Source organism: Vombatus ursinus, unplaced genomic scaffold, assembly GCF_900497805.2.
Source record: "Vombatus ursinus unplaced genomic scaffold, bare-nosed wombat genome assembly UNPS02014863.1, whole genome shotgun sequence".
Taxonomy (NCBI): Eukaryota; Metazoa; Chordata; class Mammalia; order Diprotodontia; family Vombatidae; genus Vombatus; species Vombatus ursinus.
In genome coordinates this window covers 24203117-24221218 of record NW_020954641.1, presented here as the reverse complement: position 1 = coordinate 24221218, position 18102 = coordinate 24203117, and the positions used below count along the sequence as shown (strand labels likewise).

The following is an 18102-nucleotide window of genomic DNA, read 5'->3' as shown; positions in this document are numbered from 1 at the left end:
ATCCATCACTTAGGACTATGTTTATTTCTACTCTGTGAAATTAATGTATAGATAGAGTGCAGGTGCTTCTACCTTCACTGTCCCATAAGAAAAGCTATTATTTTAGATGGATTTCTTATTTAAGAACCTGAATCCAAAGAAGTATAAAACATTAGAGCTGGCGGCAAACTTAGAGGTCATCTAGCAAAACCTTCAGATTCTACAAAGGAGGAAACAGGCCCAGAGAAATACAATGTCTTACCCAGTGTCACATAGTGAATTAGAAGCAGAAAAGAGACTTCTCAGCATCTTTCTATTATGCCAGGCTGCCTCTCTGAACATTCTCTGTTGTTGCCAGGCCCAGCCGCATCTAAACTGAGCTTGGCCTTGCCTGCTCCCCACAGTGCTTATGTAAGGATATCTGTAGTTCCAAGGAAAATTGACATCTTCCCAGTGCACTCCTATTTCCTCGTGGCTGTCTTGCAAGAAGAAAGGAAAGAACTAAGAACTGAGGCCATCAGAAAAGGCTTTGTATGAGAGGCAGTACTTGGACTAAGTCTTGAAGGAAACTAAGGGTTACTAGAGTTGGAATTCTTATGTCTTAAAAATACTCTGGAGGGGCAGAGCCAACATGGCAGAATAAAGGCAGGGACCCTCACCTGAGCTCTCCCAAATTCCCCTCCAAACAATGTTAAAACAATGCCTCAAAACAAATTCTGAAGCAGCAGAACAAAAGGATGGTGTGTTCCAGGCCAAGACATCTTACAAGGTGAGCAGGAAAGGTCTGTCTCACTGGATGAGAGTGGAATGCAGTCCAGCATAGGCCATGTCAGCACAAACTGTACCCCAACCAGCCAACAGGAGGCTTTGGAGGCAACTAAATTGGAAGGGTGTCTTCCAGAGCTCTCAGCTCACAGATGATAAGGGGGTCAGACAAGCAGTCAAAAGGAGCTTATAGGGGATCCTTTGCTGGAACTAGGAGAAGGGCTCTGTTGCATGCTCATACATGGTTCCAGGTTGCACTCCCAGGGTGAGGAGGAGAACTAGCAATAATGAGTTCCAGGGCAGAAAAGAATGTGAATAGTCACTCACAAATCAGAGTACAGGCCAGGAGAGCAGTCACCACACCTCTCCTTAGATCTTACCACCTTGTAAGAACTGAAAACTTAGAGACCCCTAGAACTAGCTCTGAAAATAGCAGCATGAAAAACTTGAAGCTGAAAACAGTGCCCCCTCTAACCCAGGAGCAGAGCACAACTTTTGTTAAAGTTAAAAATCAAGAAATAGAGTAGCAGTGGTAGCGGCAGCGGCAGCAGTAGGCTTGGCAGTAGCTGTTGAACTTGTAGTGGGCGGACGGGGGTCCCGTTGGTACGATCACACGAGTTGGAATAGAAGTCTCTCAAAATGGCAGATGACCTGGACTTTGAGACAGGGGATGCAGGGGCATCAGCTACCTTTCCCATGCAGTGCTCTGCCTTATGCAAGAATGGCTTTGTGGTGCTCAAAGGCCGGCCCTGTAAGATAGTTGAGATGTCCACCTCCAAGACTGGAAAGCATGGCCATGCCAAGGTTCATCTGGTTGGTATTGATATCTTTACTGGGAAGAGATATGAAGATATCTGCCCTTCAACCCACAACGTGGATATGCCCAATATCAAGAGAAATGATTTCCAGCTGATAGGGATTCAGGATGGCCACCTGTCACTGCTTCAGGACAGTAGGGAGGTGAGGGGGGACCTTTGTTTACCTGAGGGTGACCTTGGCAAGGAGATTGAGCAGAAGTATGATTGTGGAGAAGAGATCCTGATAATGGTGCTGTCAGCCATGACAGAGGAAGCAGCTGTTGCAATCAAGGCCATGGCAAAGTAACTGGCCCTCAGAGTGGTGGTGGCTGCAGCAGCAGCAGCGATCAGTGTCTGAAGAGGCCTTCCCTTTCCTCCCCAGCGTGGTCAGGCTTTGGCCCCACCCTGGCTGGATGCCTACTCTATTTCTTTGATGTTTTATTTTGTTTTTTTTTTCCTCTCAATCCGGGGAGCTCCCCCCACCCCCACCCCTTTAGTCCAGCCCTATCTCCCCCAACCTTTTGGACAAGATAGGGGCAGGGCCTTGGTAAAACTGCTTCCTTCTCTCCCCCACCTCACACTACAGCCCTGGGAGGGGAGAGGGGATGGGGGTTCCTTGAGATTTAGTTTTTTTTTTTCTTTTTTATTATTCAATCTGGAAGCAAAAAGCTATGGATTCTGAATTCTGGCAAAAATTCTCTGCCCACTCTCCCTACCTATCCTGTCTGGTCCCCTGGTTTCGTATACCTCACCTAGCACCACTCCCTCCTCCAACAAGGGACCAGACCCCCCCCCATCTGCCTGTGCCCCATCTACTCCAAATCTCTTTAGTGGGAGAAGGGACAGGAGTGGGGAGGGGTGCTATTCCCCTCCTCAGGCATCCAGGAGGGCCCCTAGCACCCATGGACCCTACCCCTCCTTGCGGTTTTCTCTCTGACACATTTGTCAAAAATCAAACCTGAATAAAACTACAAGTTTAATTTTAAAAAAATCAAGAAATAGACTGGAAAAATGAGCAAACAAGAGGACTGACCATAGAAAGTTACTATGATGACAGGGAAGATCAAAACACAAACTCAGAAGAAGACAACAATGTCAAAACTGCTACATGCAAAACCCCAAAGAAAAGTATGAATTGGTCTAGAGCCGCCCCCCCCGGGAAAAAAATTCCTGGAAGAGCTCAAAAAGGATTTTAAAGATCAAGTAAGAGAGATAGAGGGAAATTGGGAAAATAAATGAGAATGTTGCAAGAAAATCGTGAAAAACGAGTCAACAATTTGGTAAAGGTGGCACAAAAAAAAATATCGAAGAAAATAATACCTTGAGAAACAGAATAGGCCAAATGGCAAAAGAGGCACAAAAATTCATTAAGAGAAGAACTCCTTAAAAAGCAGAATTGGTCAAATGGAAAAGGAGGTACAAAAGCTCACTGAATAAAATAATTTCTTAAAAATTAGAATTGGGCAAGTGGAAGCTAATGACTCCATAAGATATCAGGAAACAATAAAACAAAATCAAAAGCATGAAAAAAGAGAACAAAATGTGAAATATCTCATTGGAAAAACAACTGACCTGGAAAATAGATCAGGAAGAGATAATTTAAGAATTATCAGACTACCTGAAAGCCATGATTAAACAAAAGAGAGCCTAGACAGTACATTTCAAGAAATTATCAAGGAAAACTGCCTTAATATCCTAGAATTAGAGAGTAAAATAGTAATTGAAAGAGTCTCCTGATCACCTCCTGAAAGAGGCCCCAAAATGGAAACACCCAGAAATATTATAGCCAAATTCTAGAGAATCAAGGAGAAAATATTTCAAGCTGCCAGAATGAAACAATTCAAGGGGGCAGAGTCAAGATGGCAGAGGGAAAGCAGTGACTTGCTAGAGCTCTCCCCCAAACCCCTCCAAATACCTACAAAAAATGGTTCTAAACAAATTCTAAAGCAGCAGAACCCACAAAAAAACAGAGTAAAACAAATTTCCAGCCCAAGACAACCTGGATGGCTGATCAGAAAGATATGTCACTCCGGGCTGGGAGAGGAGCGCAGTTAGGCATGGGCGCGCAGGCCGCAGTGACCCTAAAGCAGGCCTCAGAGGACTGAATCACGAGCAGCTGTGGCAGTTTCCAAACTTCTCAACCCACGAATGCCAAAGACAACTTAGAAGGTCAATGGGGAAAGTCTGTTATTGCTGTGAGAGAAGAAGCTAGAGCTCAGCTGCCCCGAGGGCAACGGCTGACTTCTGAGCTTCCAGCCCACAGATTGAGGGGGAATCAAGTAGCTGATAAGAGGGGGATTGCAAGGATCTCTTTGCCAGTGCTGAGGCAGGAATCTCTTGCTTTGCCTGTGCTTGGATCTGGATCACAGTTCTGAGGGGCAGTTCTGGGGTGAGGAGGAGTGCTGGCGTGGTGGAGCTTGTTGTGGCTGTGGAGAGGAGACACCTCGCCCCTTATCATAGCACCTTGGAAGAACTGAAAATGTTCAGGTCCCTAGAAGTATCTCTGAAAACAGCTGTATAAACCCCCAAAGCTTGGAACAGTACATTCTCCACATTAGAAACAGACTCTTACCTTAACAAAGAGTTTAAAACTCAAGTAATTGGTTGGGATCATGAGCAAGCAGTGCAAAAAGAGTCAGACTATATTATCTTACTTTGTTGACAAAGAAGATCAAAACATACAACCAGAAGAAGAAAACAAAGTCAAAGCTCCTACATCCAAAACTTCCAAGAAAAATATGAATCAGTCCCAGTCCTTGGAAGAGCTCAAAAGGGATTTTGAGAAGCAAGTAAGAGAAGTAGAGGAAAAACTGGGAAGAGAAATGAGAGTGATGTAAGAAAATCACGAAAAACAAGTTAACAGCTTGCTAAAGCAGACCCAAAAAAATACTGAAGAAAATGACACCTTAAAAAATAGCCTAACCCAAATGGCAAAAGAGGTCCAAAAAGCCAATGAAGAAAAGAATGCCTTAAAGAGCAAAATTGGACAAATGGAAAAGGAAGTCCAAAAGCTTACTGAAGAAAATACTTCCTTAAAAATTAGAATAGAGCAATTGGAAGCTAGTGACTTTATGAGAAATCAAGGCACTGTAAAACAAATCCAAAAGAATGAAAAATTAGAAAACAATGTGAAATATCTCATTAGAAAAACAACTGACCTGGAAAATAGATCCAGGAGAGAGAATTTAAAAATTATTGGACTATCTGAAAGCCATGATCAAAAAAAGAGCCTAGACATCATCTTTCAAGAAATTATCAAGGAAAACTGCCCTGATATTTTAGAACCAGATGGCAAAATAGAAATTGAAAGAATCCACCAATCTCCTTCCGAAAGAGATCCCCAAAGGAAAACTCCTACGAATACTGTAGCCAAATTCCAGAGTTCCCAGGTCAAGGAGAAAATATTACAAGAATCCAGAAAGAAACAATTCAAGTATTGTGGAAACACAATCAGGATAACACAAGATTTAGCTGCTTCTACATTAAGGGACTGTAGGGCATGGAATATAATATTCCGGAGGGCAAAGGAGATAGGATTACAACCAAGAATCACCTACCCAGCAAAACTGAGTATAATCCTGCAGGGGGAAAAATGGCTATTCAGTGAAATAGAGGACTTTCAAGCATTCTTGATGAAAAGACCAGAGCTGAATAGAAAATTTGACTTTCCAATACAAGACTCAAGTGGAACATGAAGAGGTAAACAGGAAAGAGAAATCATAAGAGACTTATTAAGGTTAAACTGTTTACATTCCTGCATGGAAAGATATTTGTAACTCATGAGACCTTTGTCAGTATTAGGGTAGTTGGAGGGGAAAAAATTATATGTACGTATATATAGATAGATAGATAGATAGATAGATGGATAGATAGATAGATAGATAGAGGGCAGAAGGTGAATTGAAAATGAAGGGGTCATGTCTAGAGAATAAAATTAAGGGGTGAGAGAGGATTATACTAGGAGAAGGAGAAAGGGAAAGGTAGAATGGGGTAAATTATCTCACAAAAAAAAACCAGAAAAGAAAAGGCTCTTACAGTGGAGGGGAACCGGGGGAAGGTGAGAGGAAATGAGTGAATCTTATTCTCATAGGATTTGACTTAATGAGGGAATAACACACACTCAATTGGTATGGAAATCTGTCTTACCCTACAGGAAAATAGGAGGGGAAGGGGACAAGAGAGTAGGGGGATGATAGAGAGGAAGGCAGATTGGGAAAGGGGGTAATCAGAAGCAAGTACTTCTGAGGAGGGTCAGGGTCAAAAGAAAGAATAGAATAAATGAGGGGGGTGGGATAGGATTAAGGGAAATAGAGTTAGTTTTTTCATAGCATGTCTACTATGGAAGTGTCTTGCATGACTGCACATGTACAGCCTATACTGAGTTGCTTGCCTTTTCAATGAGGGTGGGTGGGGAGGGAGGAAGGGAGAAAATTTGGAACCCAAGGTTTAAAAAACACATGTTTAAAAAAATGTTTTCACATGCAACTGGGAAATAAGAAATACAGGAAATGGGGTACAGAAATCTATACTGCCCTACAGGAAAATAGAAGGGGAAGGGGGGGAGAGACAGCAGGGAAAGCAGACTAGGGGAAGGGGTATTCAGAATGCATGCCATCTTGGGGAGAGGGGCGTGGTGAGATGGGGTGAAAATTTGGAACTCAAAATCTTGTGCAAGTAAATGTTGAAAAATAAAAATAAAAAAAAATACTGTAAAAAATAAAATAAAATAAAATAAAATTGTAACTACAAAAAAAAAGAAACAATTCAAATATCATGGAGCTGCAGTCAGAATAACACAAGATTTAGCAGCTTCCATTTAAAAGATCAGAGAGCTTGGAATATGGTATTCTAGAAGGCAAAGGAGCTAGGATTACAACCAAGAATCACCTACCTAACAGAATGGAACATAATCTTTCAGGGGGAAAATGGATATTTAATGAAATAAGGGACTTTCAATCATTCCTGATTAAAAGACCAGAGCTGAATAGAAAATTTGACTTTCAAATACTAAAGAGAAGAATAAAAAGGTAAATAGGAAAAAAATCATAATGTATTCAATAAGGCTAAATTGTTCACATTTCTACATGGAAAGATGATACTTGTAACTCTTAGGAACTTTATCATTATTAGGGCAGTTAGAAGGAATATACATAGACAGAGGGCATAGGTGTGAGTTGACTATGAAGGAATGATATCCAAAAAAATAAAATTAAGGGGTATGAAAGAGAGATGACCTGGGAGAAGAGGGAAGAGAGAGTAGAAGGGGGTAAATTATCTCACATAAAGGAGGCATGAAAGAGCTTTTATAGTGGGAGAGAAGCCAGGGGTGTGGGTAGGGGTGGAAAGGGCCAACACTTGAACCTTACTCTCATTGGAATTGAATCAAAGATAGAATAAGATACACACTCAATTGGATATAAAAATCTATCTTATCCTACAGGGAAGTAGGAGGGGAGGAGGATATGAGAAAGGAGTGGCTGATAGAAAGGAGAGTGAATTAAGGGAGGCAGTGGTCAGAAGCTAAACACTTTTGAGGAGGAATAGGGTAAAAGGAGATAGAGAGAAGGATAAAAAGTGGGAGAAAGGATGGAAGGAAATTCACAGTTAATAATCATAACTGTGAATGTGAATGGGATAAACTCGCACATAAAATGGAAGTGGATAGCAGAGTAGATTAAAAACCAGAATCTGACAATATATTGCTTACAAGAAACACATTTGAAACAGACACACACACACACACACACACACACACAGAGTTAAAATAAGGGGCTGGAGCAGAATCTATTATGCTTCAGCTGAAGTAAAAAAAGCAGGGGTAGTAATCATAAGCTCAGATAAAACAAAAGCAAAAATAGATCTAAATAAAAGAGATAAGCAGGGAAACTACACTTTGCCAATAGGTACCATAGACAATGAGATAGCATCATTACTAAACATATATATGCACCAAATGGTATAGCTTCCAGATTCTTAAAGGAAAAGTTAAATGAGTTATAGAAGAAAATAGCCAGTAAAACTATGCTAGTGGGGCACCTCAACTTGCCCCTCTCAAAAATACTAACCAAAAATATAAACAAGAAAGAAAAAGATGAATAGAATATTAGAAAAGTTAGATATGATAGATCTCTGGAGAAAATTGAATGGGAATAGAAAGAAATATATCTTTTTTCTCAGTGGTACATGGCACCTACACAAAAACTGACCATGTATTAGGGCATAAACACCTCACAATGAAGTGCAAAAAAGCAAAAATATTAAAAGCATCCTTTCCCAGATCATAGTGCAATAAAAACTACATTAAATAAAGGGCTGTGGAAACACAGATTAAAATTTAATTTGGAACCAAATAATCTAATCCTAAAGAATGAGTAAGAGAACAAATCATAGAAATAATCCATTATTTCATTAAAAAGAATGACAACAATGAGACAGCATAACCAAAACTTATGGGATGCAGCCAAAGTAGTACATAGGGGAAATTTGATATCTCTAAATATTTACATCAATAAAATAGAAAAAGAGCAGATCATTTAATTTGGCATACAATTTTTTTTAAAAAACTATGAAAAAGAACAAATTAAAAATCCCCAATTAAATACCAAATTGTAAATTCTGAAAATGCAAGGAGAGATTAATAAAATTGAAAATTAGACAGTAATCGAACTAATAAATAAAAGTAGGAGCTAGTTTTATGAAAAAAATAATAAAATAAACAAACCATTGGTTAATTTGATTTAAATAAAAGAAAGAAGAAAACCAAATAGTATCAAAAATGAAAAGAGTGAATTCAACACCAATGAAGATGAAATTTAATCAATTATGAGGAGCTTAGGAGCTATTTTGCCCAATTATATGCCAATAAATCTAACAATCTAAGATAAATGGATGAATATTTTCCAAAATATAAATTGCCTAGCTTAACAAAAGAAGAAATAAAATACTTAACCCTATCTTAGAAAAAGAAATTGAACAAGCCATCAATGAGCTCCTTAAGAAAAAAATCACCAGGACAGATGGATTCATAGATGAATCCTACCAAATATTTAAAGAACAATTGATTCCAATACTATATAAACTATTTTGAAAAATAGGCAAAGAAGGAATCCTAACTTTTATGACACAAATATGGTGCTGATATCTAAACCATGAAGAGCCAAAATAGAGAAAGAAAACTATAGACCAATTTCCCTAATGAATATTGATGCACAAATTTAAAATAAAATACTGGCAAGGAAATTATAGCAATATATCATAAAAATCATACTCTATGACCAGGTGGATTTTTTTTTACCAGGAATGCATGGCTAGTTCAATATTAGGAAAATGATCAGCATAATTGACCATATCAATAACAAACCAACAGAAATCATATGATTATCTCAATAGATGCAGAAAAAGTTTTTGACAAAATACAATGCTCATTCCTATTAAAAACACTAAAAAAAAGCATAGGAATAAATGGAGCTTTCCTTAAAATGATGAGTAGTGTCTATCTCAAAACCACCAGCAAACACTATCTCTAATGGGAATGAGCTAGAACCCTTTCCAATAAGATCAGGGATAAAGGAAGGATGCCCATTATCACCACTAGAATTAAATATTGTTCTAGAAATGCTAGCTATAGCAATAAGAGAAGAAAAAGAAATTGAAGGGATTAGAATAATCAATAAAGAAATGAAACTATTGCTCATTGCAAGAGACATGATAGTATACTTAAAGATCCTAGAGAATCAACTGAAAAAAAAAACTAGTTGAAATAATTAACAACACTAAGAGCTGGTTTTATGAAAAAGCCAATAAAATAGACAAACCTTTGGTTAATTTAATTGAAAAAGAAGAAGGAAGAAAGCCAAATTACCAGTATCAAAAATGAAAAGGGTGAATCCATCACCAAGGAAGAGAAAATTAAAACAATAATTAGGAACTGTTTTGCCCAACTGTATGCCAATAAATTTGACAATCTTAGTGAAATGGATAAATATTTATAAAAATATGAATTGTCAGATTAACAGAAGAGGAAGTAAAATACTTAAATAACCCCATCTCAGAAAAAGAAATTGAACAAGCCATTGATGAACTCCCTAGGAAAACATCTCCAGGATCAGATGGATTTACAAGCGAATTCTATCAAACATTTAAAGAACAATTAATTTGGGGCAGCTAGGTGGTGCAGTGGATAGAGCACTGGCCCTGAAGTCAGGAGGACCTGAGTTCAAATCTGGCTTCAGACCAAACACTTGACACGTACTAGCTGTGTGACCTTAACCCCAATTGCCTCACTAAAAAAAAAAAAAAAAAAGAAAAGAAAAGAACAATTAATTCCAATACTTTATAGACTATTTGGGAAAATAGGTGAAGAAAGAGTCTTACCAAATTCTTTTTATGATACAAATATGGTGCTGATACCTAAAATGGGAAGAGTCAAAACAGAAAAAGAAAATTATAGACCAATTTCCTTAATCAATATAGGGGAAAAAAATTTAAATAAAATATTAGCAAATAAATTACAGCAACTCATCACAAGAATAATACACTATGACCAGGTAGGATTTATACCAGGAATGCAAGGCTGGTTCAATAGTAGGAAAACTATCAGGATAATTGATCATATCAACTCCAAAACTAACAGAAACCACATGACCATCTTAATAGATGCAGAAAAAGCTTTTTGATAAAATATAACACTCATTCTTATTAAAAACACGAGAGAGCATAGGAATAAATGGAGTCTTCCTTAAAATGATAAGTAGCATCTACCTAAACCTTCAGCAAGCATCATATGTAATGGGGACAAGTTAGAAGCATTTCCAATAAGATCAGGAGTGAAACAAAGAAGTCCAGTATCACCACTGTTGTTTAATATTGTACTGGAAATGTTAGCTTTAGCAATAAGAGAAGAAAAAGAAATTGAAGGTATTAGAATAGGCAAAAAAGAAACAAAGCTATCACTCTTTGCAGATGATATGATGATATACTTAGAGAATCCTAGAGAATCAAGTAAAAAACTACTTGAAATAATAAACAACTTTAGCAAAGTTGCAGGCTATAAAATAAACCCACATAAATCATCAGCATTTCTGTATATTAGCAACAGAACCCAACAGCAAGAGATAGAGAAATTCCATTTAAAGTTACTGTAGACACTATAAAATATTTAGGACTCTACCTACCAAAACAAACCCAGGAACTATATGAACACAATTACAAAACACTTTTCACACAAAAAAAAATCAGATCTAAATAATTGGAAAAGCATCAGTTGCTCATGGGTAGGCCGAACTAATATAATAAAAATGACAATTCTACCTAAGCTAATTTACTTACTCAGTGCCATCAATCAAACTACCAAAAAATTATTTTACAGAGTTAGAAAAAAAATAACAAGATTCATTTGGAAGAACAAAAGGTCCAGAATATCAAAAGAATTAATGAAAAGAAATGCAGGGGAAGGTGGCCTAGCCATTCCAGATCTTAAATTGTATTATAAAGCAGCAATCATCAAAACTGCTTGCTACTGGCTAAGAAATAGAGTGGTAGGTCAATGGAATAGGTTAAGTATGCAAGACACAGTAGTTAATGAATATAGTAATCTACTATTTGATAAATCTGAAGACTCCAGATTCTGGAGTAAGAACTCACTCTTTGACAAAAACTGCTGGGAAAACTGGAAAAGAGTATGACAGAAACTAGGCATAGACCAAAACCTCACACCATATACCAAAATAAAGTCAAAATGGGTTCATAATTTAAATATAAAGGCTAATACTGTAAGCAAACTGGGAGAGCAAAGAATAGTTTACCTATCAGATTTATGGAGAACAGGAGAATTCATGACCAAACAGGATATAGACAATATTACAAAAAGCAAAATGGGTAACGTTGATTACATTAAATTGAAAAGTTTTTGCACAAACAAAGCCAATGCAACCAAAATTAGAAAGAAAGTAGAAAATTGGGAAAGAATTTTTACAACCAGTCTCTCTGATAAGGGCCTTGTTTCTAAAATACATAGAGAATTAGGTCAAATTTATAAGAATACAAGTCATTCCCCAATTGACAAATGGTCAAAGGATATGAACAGGTGGTTCTCAGATGAAGAAATTAAAGCTTTCTATAATCATGTGAAAAAATGCTCTAAATCATTATTGATTAGAGAAATGCAAATCCAAACAACTCTGAGGTACCACATCATACCTATTAGATTGGCCAACATAACAAAACAGGAAAATGAAAAATGCTGGAGAAGATGTGGGAAAATTGGAACACTAATGCATTGTTGGTGGAGTTGTGAAATGATCCAACCATTCTGGAGAGCAATTTGGAACTATACCCAAAGGGCTATAAAAATGTGCATACCCTTTGACCCAGCAATAGCACTTCTAGGGCTATATCCCAAAGAGATCATACAAATGGGAAAAGGACCTACATGTACAAAAATATTTATAGCAGCTCTTTTTGTGGTGGCAAAGAATTGGAAATTGAGAGGATGCCCATCAATTGGGGAATGGCTGAAGAAGTTGTGGTATATGAATGTAATGAAATACTATTGTGCTATAAGAAATAATGAGCAGGTGGACTTTAGAAAAACCTGGAAAGATTTATGTGGTCTGATGCTGAGTGAAGTGAGCAGAACCAGGAGAATTTTGTACACAATAATAGCCATGTTGTGCAATGACTAATATTGATAAACTTAACCCTTCCCAGCAATACAAGGATCTAAGACATCTCCAAAGGCTTCGTGGTGGAAAATGCTATCCACATCCAAAGAAAGAACTATGGAGTTTGAATGCCGATTGAAGCATAATGTTTGCTATTTTTTTTCTTCTGTTGTGTTTTGTTTCCTCTTTCTGGTGGTTACTTCTATTGGTTCTAATTCTTACTTACAACATCACTAACGTGAAAATATGTTTAATAGGAATGTATATGTATAGCCTATATCAGATTGTGCACTGTCTTGGGGAGGGTGGGACAGAGGAAGGGGGAGAAAAATCTTAAACTCAAAAGCATATGGAAGTGATTGTTGATAATTCAAAATGAATTAATTTAAAAAAAGAAATAATTAGCAACTTCAGCAAAGTTACAGTACATAAAATAAACCTACATAAATCATTAGCATTTCTATATATTACCAACAAAGTCCAGCAACAAGAGATGAAAAGAGAAATTCTATTTAAAGTAATTATAGACAATACAAAGTACTTGGTAATCTACCTGCCAAAGCAAACCCAGGAACTATTATGAATGCAATTACCAAACATTTTTCACATAAACAAAGTCAGATCTAAACAACTGTGAAAATATTAATTGCTCATGGGTAGGCCAAGCCAATGTAATAAAAATGACAATTCTACCTAAATTAACTTACTCAGTGTCATGCCAAACTACCAAAAAATTATTTTATAGAGTTGGAAAAAAAAATAACAACATTCATCTGGAGGAACAAAAGGTCAAGAATATTGAGGGAATCAAAGGAAAAAAAAATGTGAAGGAAAGTGGCCTAGCCGTAACAGATCTCAAACTATATTACCAAGTGGTAATCATCAAAACAATCTGTTACTGGTTAAGAAATAGAGTGGTGGGGGCAACAAGGTGGCACAGTGGATAGAGCACTGGCCCAGTAGTCAGGAGGACCTGAGTTCAAATCCAGCCTCAGACACTTGACACTAGCTGTGTGACCCTAAGCAAGCCACTTAACCCCAATTGCCTTGCAAAACAAAACAAAACAAAAAGAACCCCAAAAGAACCAAAAAATAAATAGACTGGCAGATCAATGGAATAGATGAGGTAGAAAATACACAGTAGTAAATGACCATAGTAATCTAGTATTTCATAAATGCAAAGATCTAAGCTTTTAGGACAAGAATTTACTATTTGACAAAAGCTACTAGGAAAATTGGAAACCAGTTTGGCAGAAACTAGGTATGGACCAAAAGCTCACACTCTATACCAAGATAAGGTCAAAATGGTTACATGATTTAGACATAAAGGGTAATACCATAAGTAAATTAGGGGAGCATGGAGTAGTTTATCTGTCATATCTGTGGATAAGAAAAAGAATTTATGAGCAAACAAGAGATATAGAGTGTTACAGGATATAAAATGGATAATTTTGATTACATTAAATTAAAATTTAATTACATTTGATTACATTAAATTAAAAAGGTCAAAACCTTTTTAACAAACAAAACCCTAAATGCAGCCAAGATGAAAAGAAAAGCAGAAAACTGGGGGAAAATTTTATAGCAAATTTCTCTGATAAAGGCCTCATTTCTCAAATATATAGAGAAGTGAGTCAAATTTATAAAAATACAAGTCATTCCCCAGTTGATAAATGATCAAAGCATAGGAACAGGTAGTTTTCAGATGAAGAATTCCAAGCTATCTATATTCATATGAAAAAATGCTCTAGATTAGAGAAATTAACAACAAAATAAAACAACTCTGAGGTACCATCTCACACCTATCAGACTGGCTAATTTGACAGAAAAGAAAAATTATAAATGTTGAAGGGGATGTGGGAAAATTGGGACACTAATGCACTGTTGGTGAAGTTGTGAACTGATCCCATGATTCTGGAGAACAATTTAGAACTGTGCCAAAGGGCTATAAAACTCTGCATACCCTTTGATCCAGCAATACCACTACTAGGTCTGTATCCCAAAGAGATCCAAAAAAAGGGGCAACGGATCTATTTGTACAAAAACATTTATAGCAGCTCCTTATATAGTGGCAAAGAATTGGAAATTGAAATGGCTGAACAGGTTGTAAGTGACTGTGATGGAATACTTTGGTGCTATAAGAAATGATGAGTATGATACTTTTAGAAAAACCTGGAAAGGCTTACATGAACTGATGCAAAGTGAAGTGAGTAGAACCAGAAGAACACTGTACACAGTAACAGCAATATTGTAATGATGATCAACTGTGAAAGACTTAGCTACTCCGATCAATACAATGATCCAAGACAATCCTAAAGGACTTATAATGAAAAATGTTATCCACCTCCAGAGAGAGAACTGAAGGAGTCTGAATGCAGAGTAAAGCACACTTTAAAAAAACAAAACAAAACAACAACTTTATTTTTCTTCTATTTTTGTCTGTGTTTTCTTTCACAACATGACTGATATAAAAATGTGTTTTGCATGGCCTGCACATATATAACCTATATCAAATTGTTTGTCTTCACAATGTAGGGCAGGGGAGGGAAGGAAAGAACTTGGAACTCAAGATTTTTAAAAATGAATGTTAAAAATTATTTTTACCTGTAATTAAAAAAGAAAATATTAAAAAAGAAAAAAAAACCATCCTATCCTGGTTGGTTAAGAACCACTGAATTTTCCATTACCTTTAGTAATAGATATTTAGAAATGGAATTTAATAAATTGAATGAAACAAAATGAAATTTAGTAATGGATATTTAGAAATGAAATTATCAAAGTAAATTTTTGTCATTTTGACTTAAGAAGAAATTAGACTTCTTTTTGTGAGTGTGGGTGAGTATACCATGAGGTTTTGTCTTGGGCTCCCTACTACTACGCTCTCCTCTACACTCTCCCTTGGTGATCTTGTCATTTCTTAATGGTTTCTGTCATCAACCACATACAGATAAGTTTCAAATCTATATATCCAGGTGCTAAGCTAAAGGAAACTGATGACATAGTGGATAGAATGCTATGTTCAGAGTCAAGAAGAAAGACCTGAATTCAAATCCTACCTCAGACACTTTCTAGCTGTATGACCCCGGACAGACATTGTCTGCCTCAGTTTCCTCAATTGTAAAATGGGAATAATAATAGCGCCTGTCTCATAGGATTGTTGTGAGTATTGAATGAAATAATATTTGTAAAGCACTTATCACAGTGCCTCAAACATAATAGGCACTAATAAGTGTTTCCTTTCTTCCCTTCTAACTTCTTTCTGGAATTCTAGACTGATTACCAACTGCCTGCTGGAAATCATCACCTGGATGTCTCTTCAGCATCTCAAATTTAGCTTGTCCAAAAATAGAACTTGTATCCTTCCCTTCCTGATCTCCCCAAACCCATCCCTCTTCCTAAATTCCCATTTCTGTCAAGGGCACCACCACTCTTCTAGTCACCAAAGTTCCTCAACTACTTTCATCGCCATCACCCAGGGTTGTGTCAGTAAGTGTTTAACAGTTGCCTCTCAGAAAAAAAAAAAATTTTACTCACAACCCACTTTGAAGTTCAACAAAACAATTAAGTCAAACCCTGATTTGTAGGTTTGCTGGTTTCAGAGACGTAAATGCTTACAATGAAAATTTAACAGCTGGCTCTCCAGAATTGATGGGAACTGATTCCAGTGTAGCCCTTCCCTTCAATTCTCCTCAGCCATTTCATCACTCTGGGTAGTTCTACTGCTCTCCCAACACCCCTTGCATCTCTGTTCCCTTCTATCCAACCACATTTGCTGCAATCTTAGTTCAGGCCTTCATCTCCTCTCACCTGTACTGCTGTAATAGGCTCCTTAAACTTTCTTCTAGTCTCTGCACTCTCCAATCAACCCTCCATACAGTTGCCAAATCAGCCTTTCTCAATGATAGGTCTAATTCTGTGGCTCTGTACAGTCTCTGGGATAAAATAGAAGCTTCTCTGCTTGGTATCTAAAATTCTCAACAAGCTTGAGTCCCACCTAACCTACCAGGCTTAGTTCATATGATTTACCTTCATACTATAACCCGGTATGATTGGTCCTATTAGCTATTCTATAAACTTAACACTCCATGCCTTTGCATGGGCCTCCTTCCACACCAGGAACATGCTCCCTCTTCACCTTTGCCTCTTAAAATTGTTAGCTTCCTTCAAGGCCAAGCTCAGGCATCACCTTTCCTGATTCTCAAAATTATGTGAGCTCTGTCCCTCTTCAGATTACCTTGCATTTTCTTACCTTTGTACCTATCATATTCCCACCAGTAATATTTTTGACAGCAGGGGCTGTCTTGCTTTTCTATCTCTGATGCCAGCCCAGTGACTAATTGTGTTTGTTGAGCTATGTGTGAGTGTAAGGTTTTATATTCAAAACACCATTTGTGGGGGATTGAGGATCGTTGGACCAGGTTAACTATCAAGGGATGGACTAGCTGTTCTAGCCCCCTGCTTTTTTCATCCTCCTTCCATTCATCGAGGACAAGAGTAACCATGTGATTTTCCTTCAAAGCCAGGTTCTTTTAAACTAGGCATAGATTAAAAATCTGTAGCAGCTTATCTTGCAGTCATATGTCTTTTAAAAAGGAACCTCTGTCCACAGTGCTGAAGGAGGATCACGTCAATGAAGTTCAGGGGCTTCTCTTAGCAGAGCACTAGACAGTCAGGGAGAATCTTAAGCTAGGGCAAGCTGGGCAGGTGAGACAGACCAAGAACTCCTATTCTAAAGGCTCAGTGTCACTGACCAATTATTCCTGAGCTTTCAATAGTACTAACCACAATATGTTCCATCAAGTTTGTGAGGTTAAGAAATAGCTTTTGAGGTTTGCCTTGGGAAACTCTGATATGGTCTTCCCCTTCAGAATGCAAACACTGGGGCTTCCCTCAGCAACCCTGCTCCAAATCCACACATGCCTAGGTTGGAATTGAGGTTGTGGTACTGCAGAAAGGCAAAAGTGACCCAGACTGGTGGCTCCTGACCTGGAGACTCCTCTGCCAAAGCCTGCTGCCATGTATAAATCTGGAAGAGCTAGAAGAACTTGATGGTAACACATCATCATCAACATTTTGTTAAAGGACTAATTGCCAAGTAGTGCATGCACGTGGGACCATCAGTAATTCTGTAGCTATGCAAATTAAAACAGTGATGTATGATTTATAGCTTTAATAATGTTCTGAAGGCTCTTAAATTTTAATCACTTGCAACATCCTTTTTAATATTCAATTACTTTATTAACTAATTAGGTCACTTGCTGAAAAAGCACATAAGGCTAGTGCTATTTTAATATCAGCTGAGCATCACAAAATACCTTTGAAATGGTGTAAATGGTTTATTTATTTTAAACAGATCATTAAGATGCTATAATTAATAAACCAATTATGAAGAATGGCCTGAAAGTGATGGATGCAAAAGTACAATAGCTGTGTCCATTAGATTAGTCATTTTTACAAACATATATCAAGGGGGCAAAACTTAAATGAAAATCACTGCAAAAGTGCCTTCCTAAATAATTCAGTCATGCAATGATTGATAACTAGAGCCTGGTGAACTTAACTTGAGGCTTGTTCATTACACAAACCTGTAATGTGTGTTTTAGTTTAGCCTAATGATACTCAGGTTGGAAAGGCCTTTCGCAAGCTAAACTTTGTGTTCTCTGATTGCTTACAAGAGCCTTAATTTGAGGACAGGGCCATGTGCTTTAGTGTGTGTTAGTGGTTTGGAGGGATGAAAGCCACCTAGAGGAAAAACAGAGAGAAGTAACTAAAGGGCCACTGATAATACTTCATCTGCTGTATTTTTCACTATCAGACTTGAAAATAAAGGATCTTAAAAGAAGATCGAAATCCAGTCCTATAGGATCTTTCAAACCTTGTTGCTTCTGCTGCCAAATTGA

General features: G+C 37.4%; 1 protein-coding gene across 1 annotated transcript; it reads left to right on the top strand.

The window, feature by feature from the left end:
* The first annotated feature begins 1365 nt into the window (after positions 1-1365).
* On the top strand, positions 1366-1880 carry LOC114027819 (eukaryotic translation initiation factor 5A-1-like). The gene has a single exon (XM_027841998.1). It carries the CDS (start codon positions 1384-1386, stop codon positions 1846-1848), a length of 465 nt encoding a protein of 154 aa, XP_027697799.1. The 5' UTR covers positions 1366-1383; the 3' UTR covers positions 1849-1880.
* Positions 1881-18102: the final 16222 nt, after the last annotated feature.

Bases quoted from the DNA above. Each gene is read 5' to 3' on its own strand.
- LOC114027819 (XM_027841998.1), top strand. From the start codon at position 1,384: ATGGCAGATGACCTGGACTTTGAGACAGGGGATGCAGGGGCATCAGCT.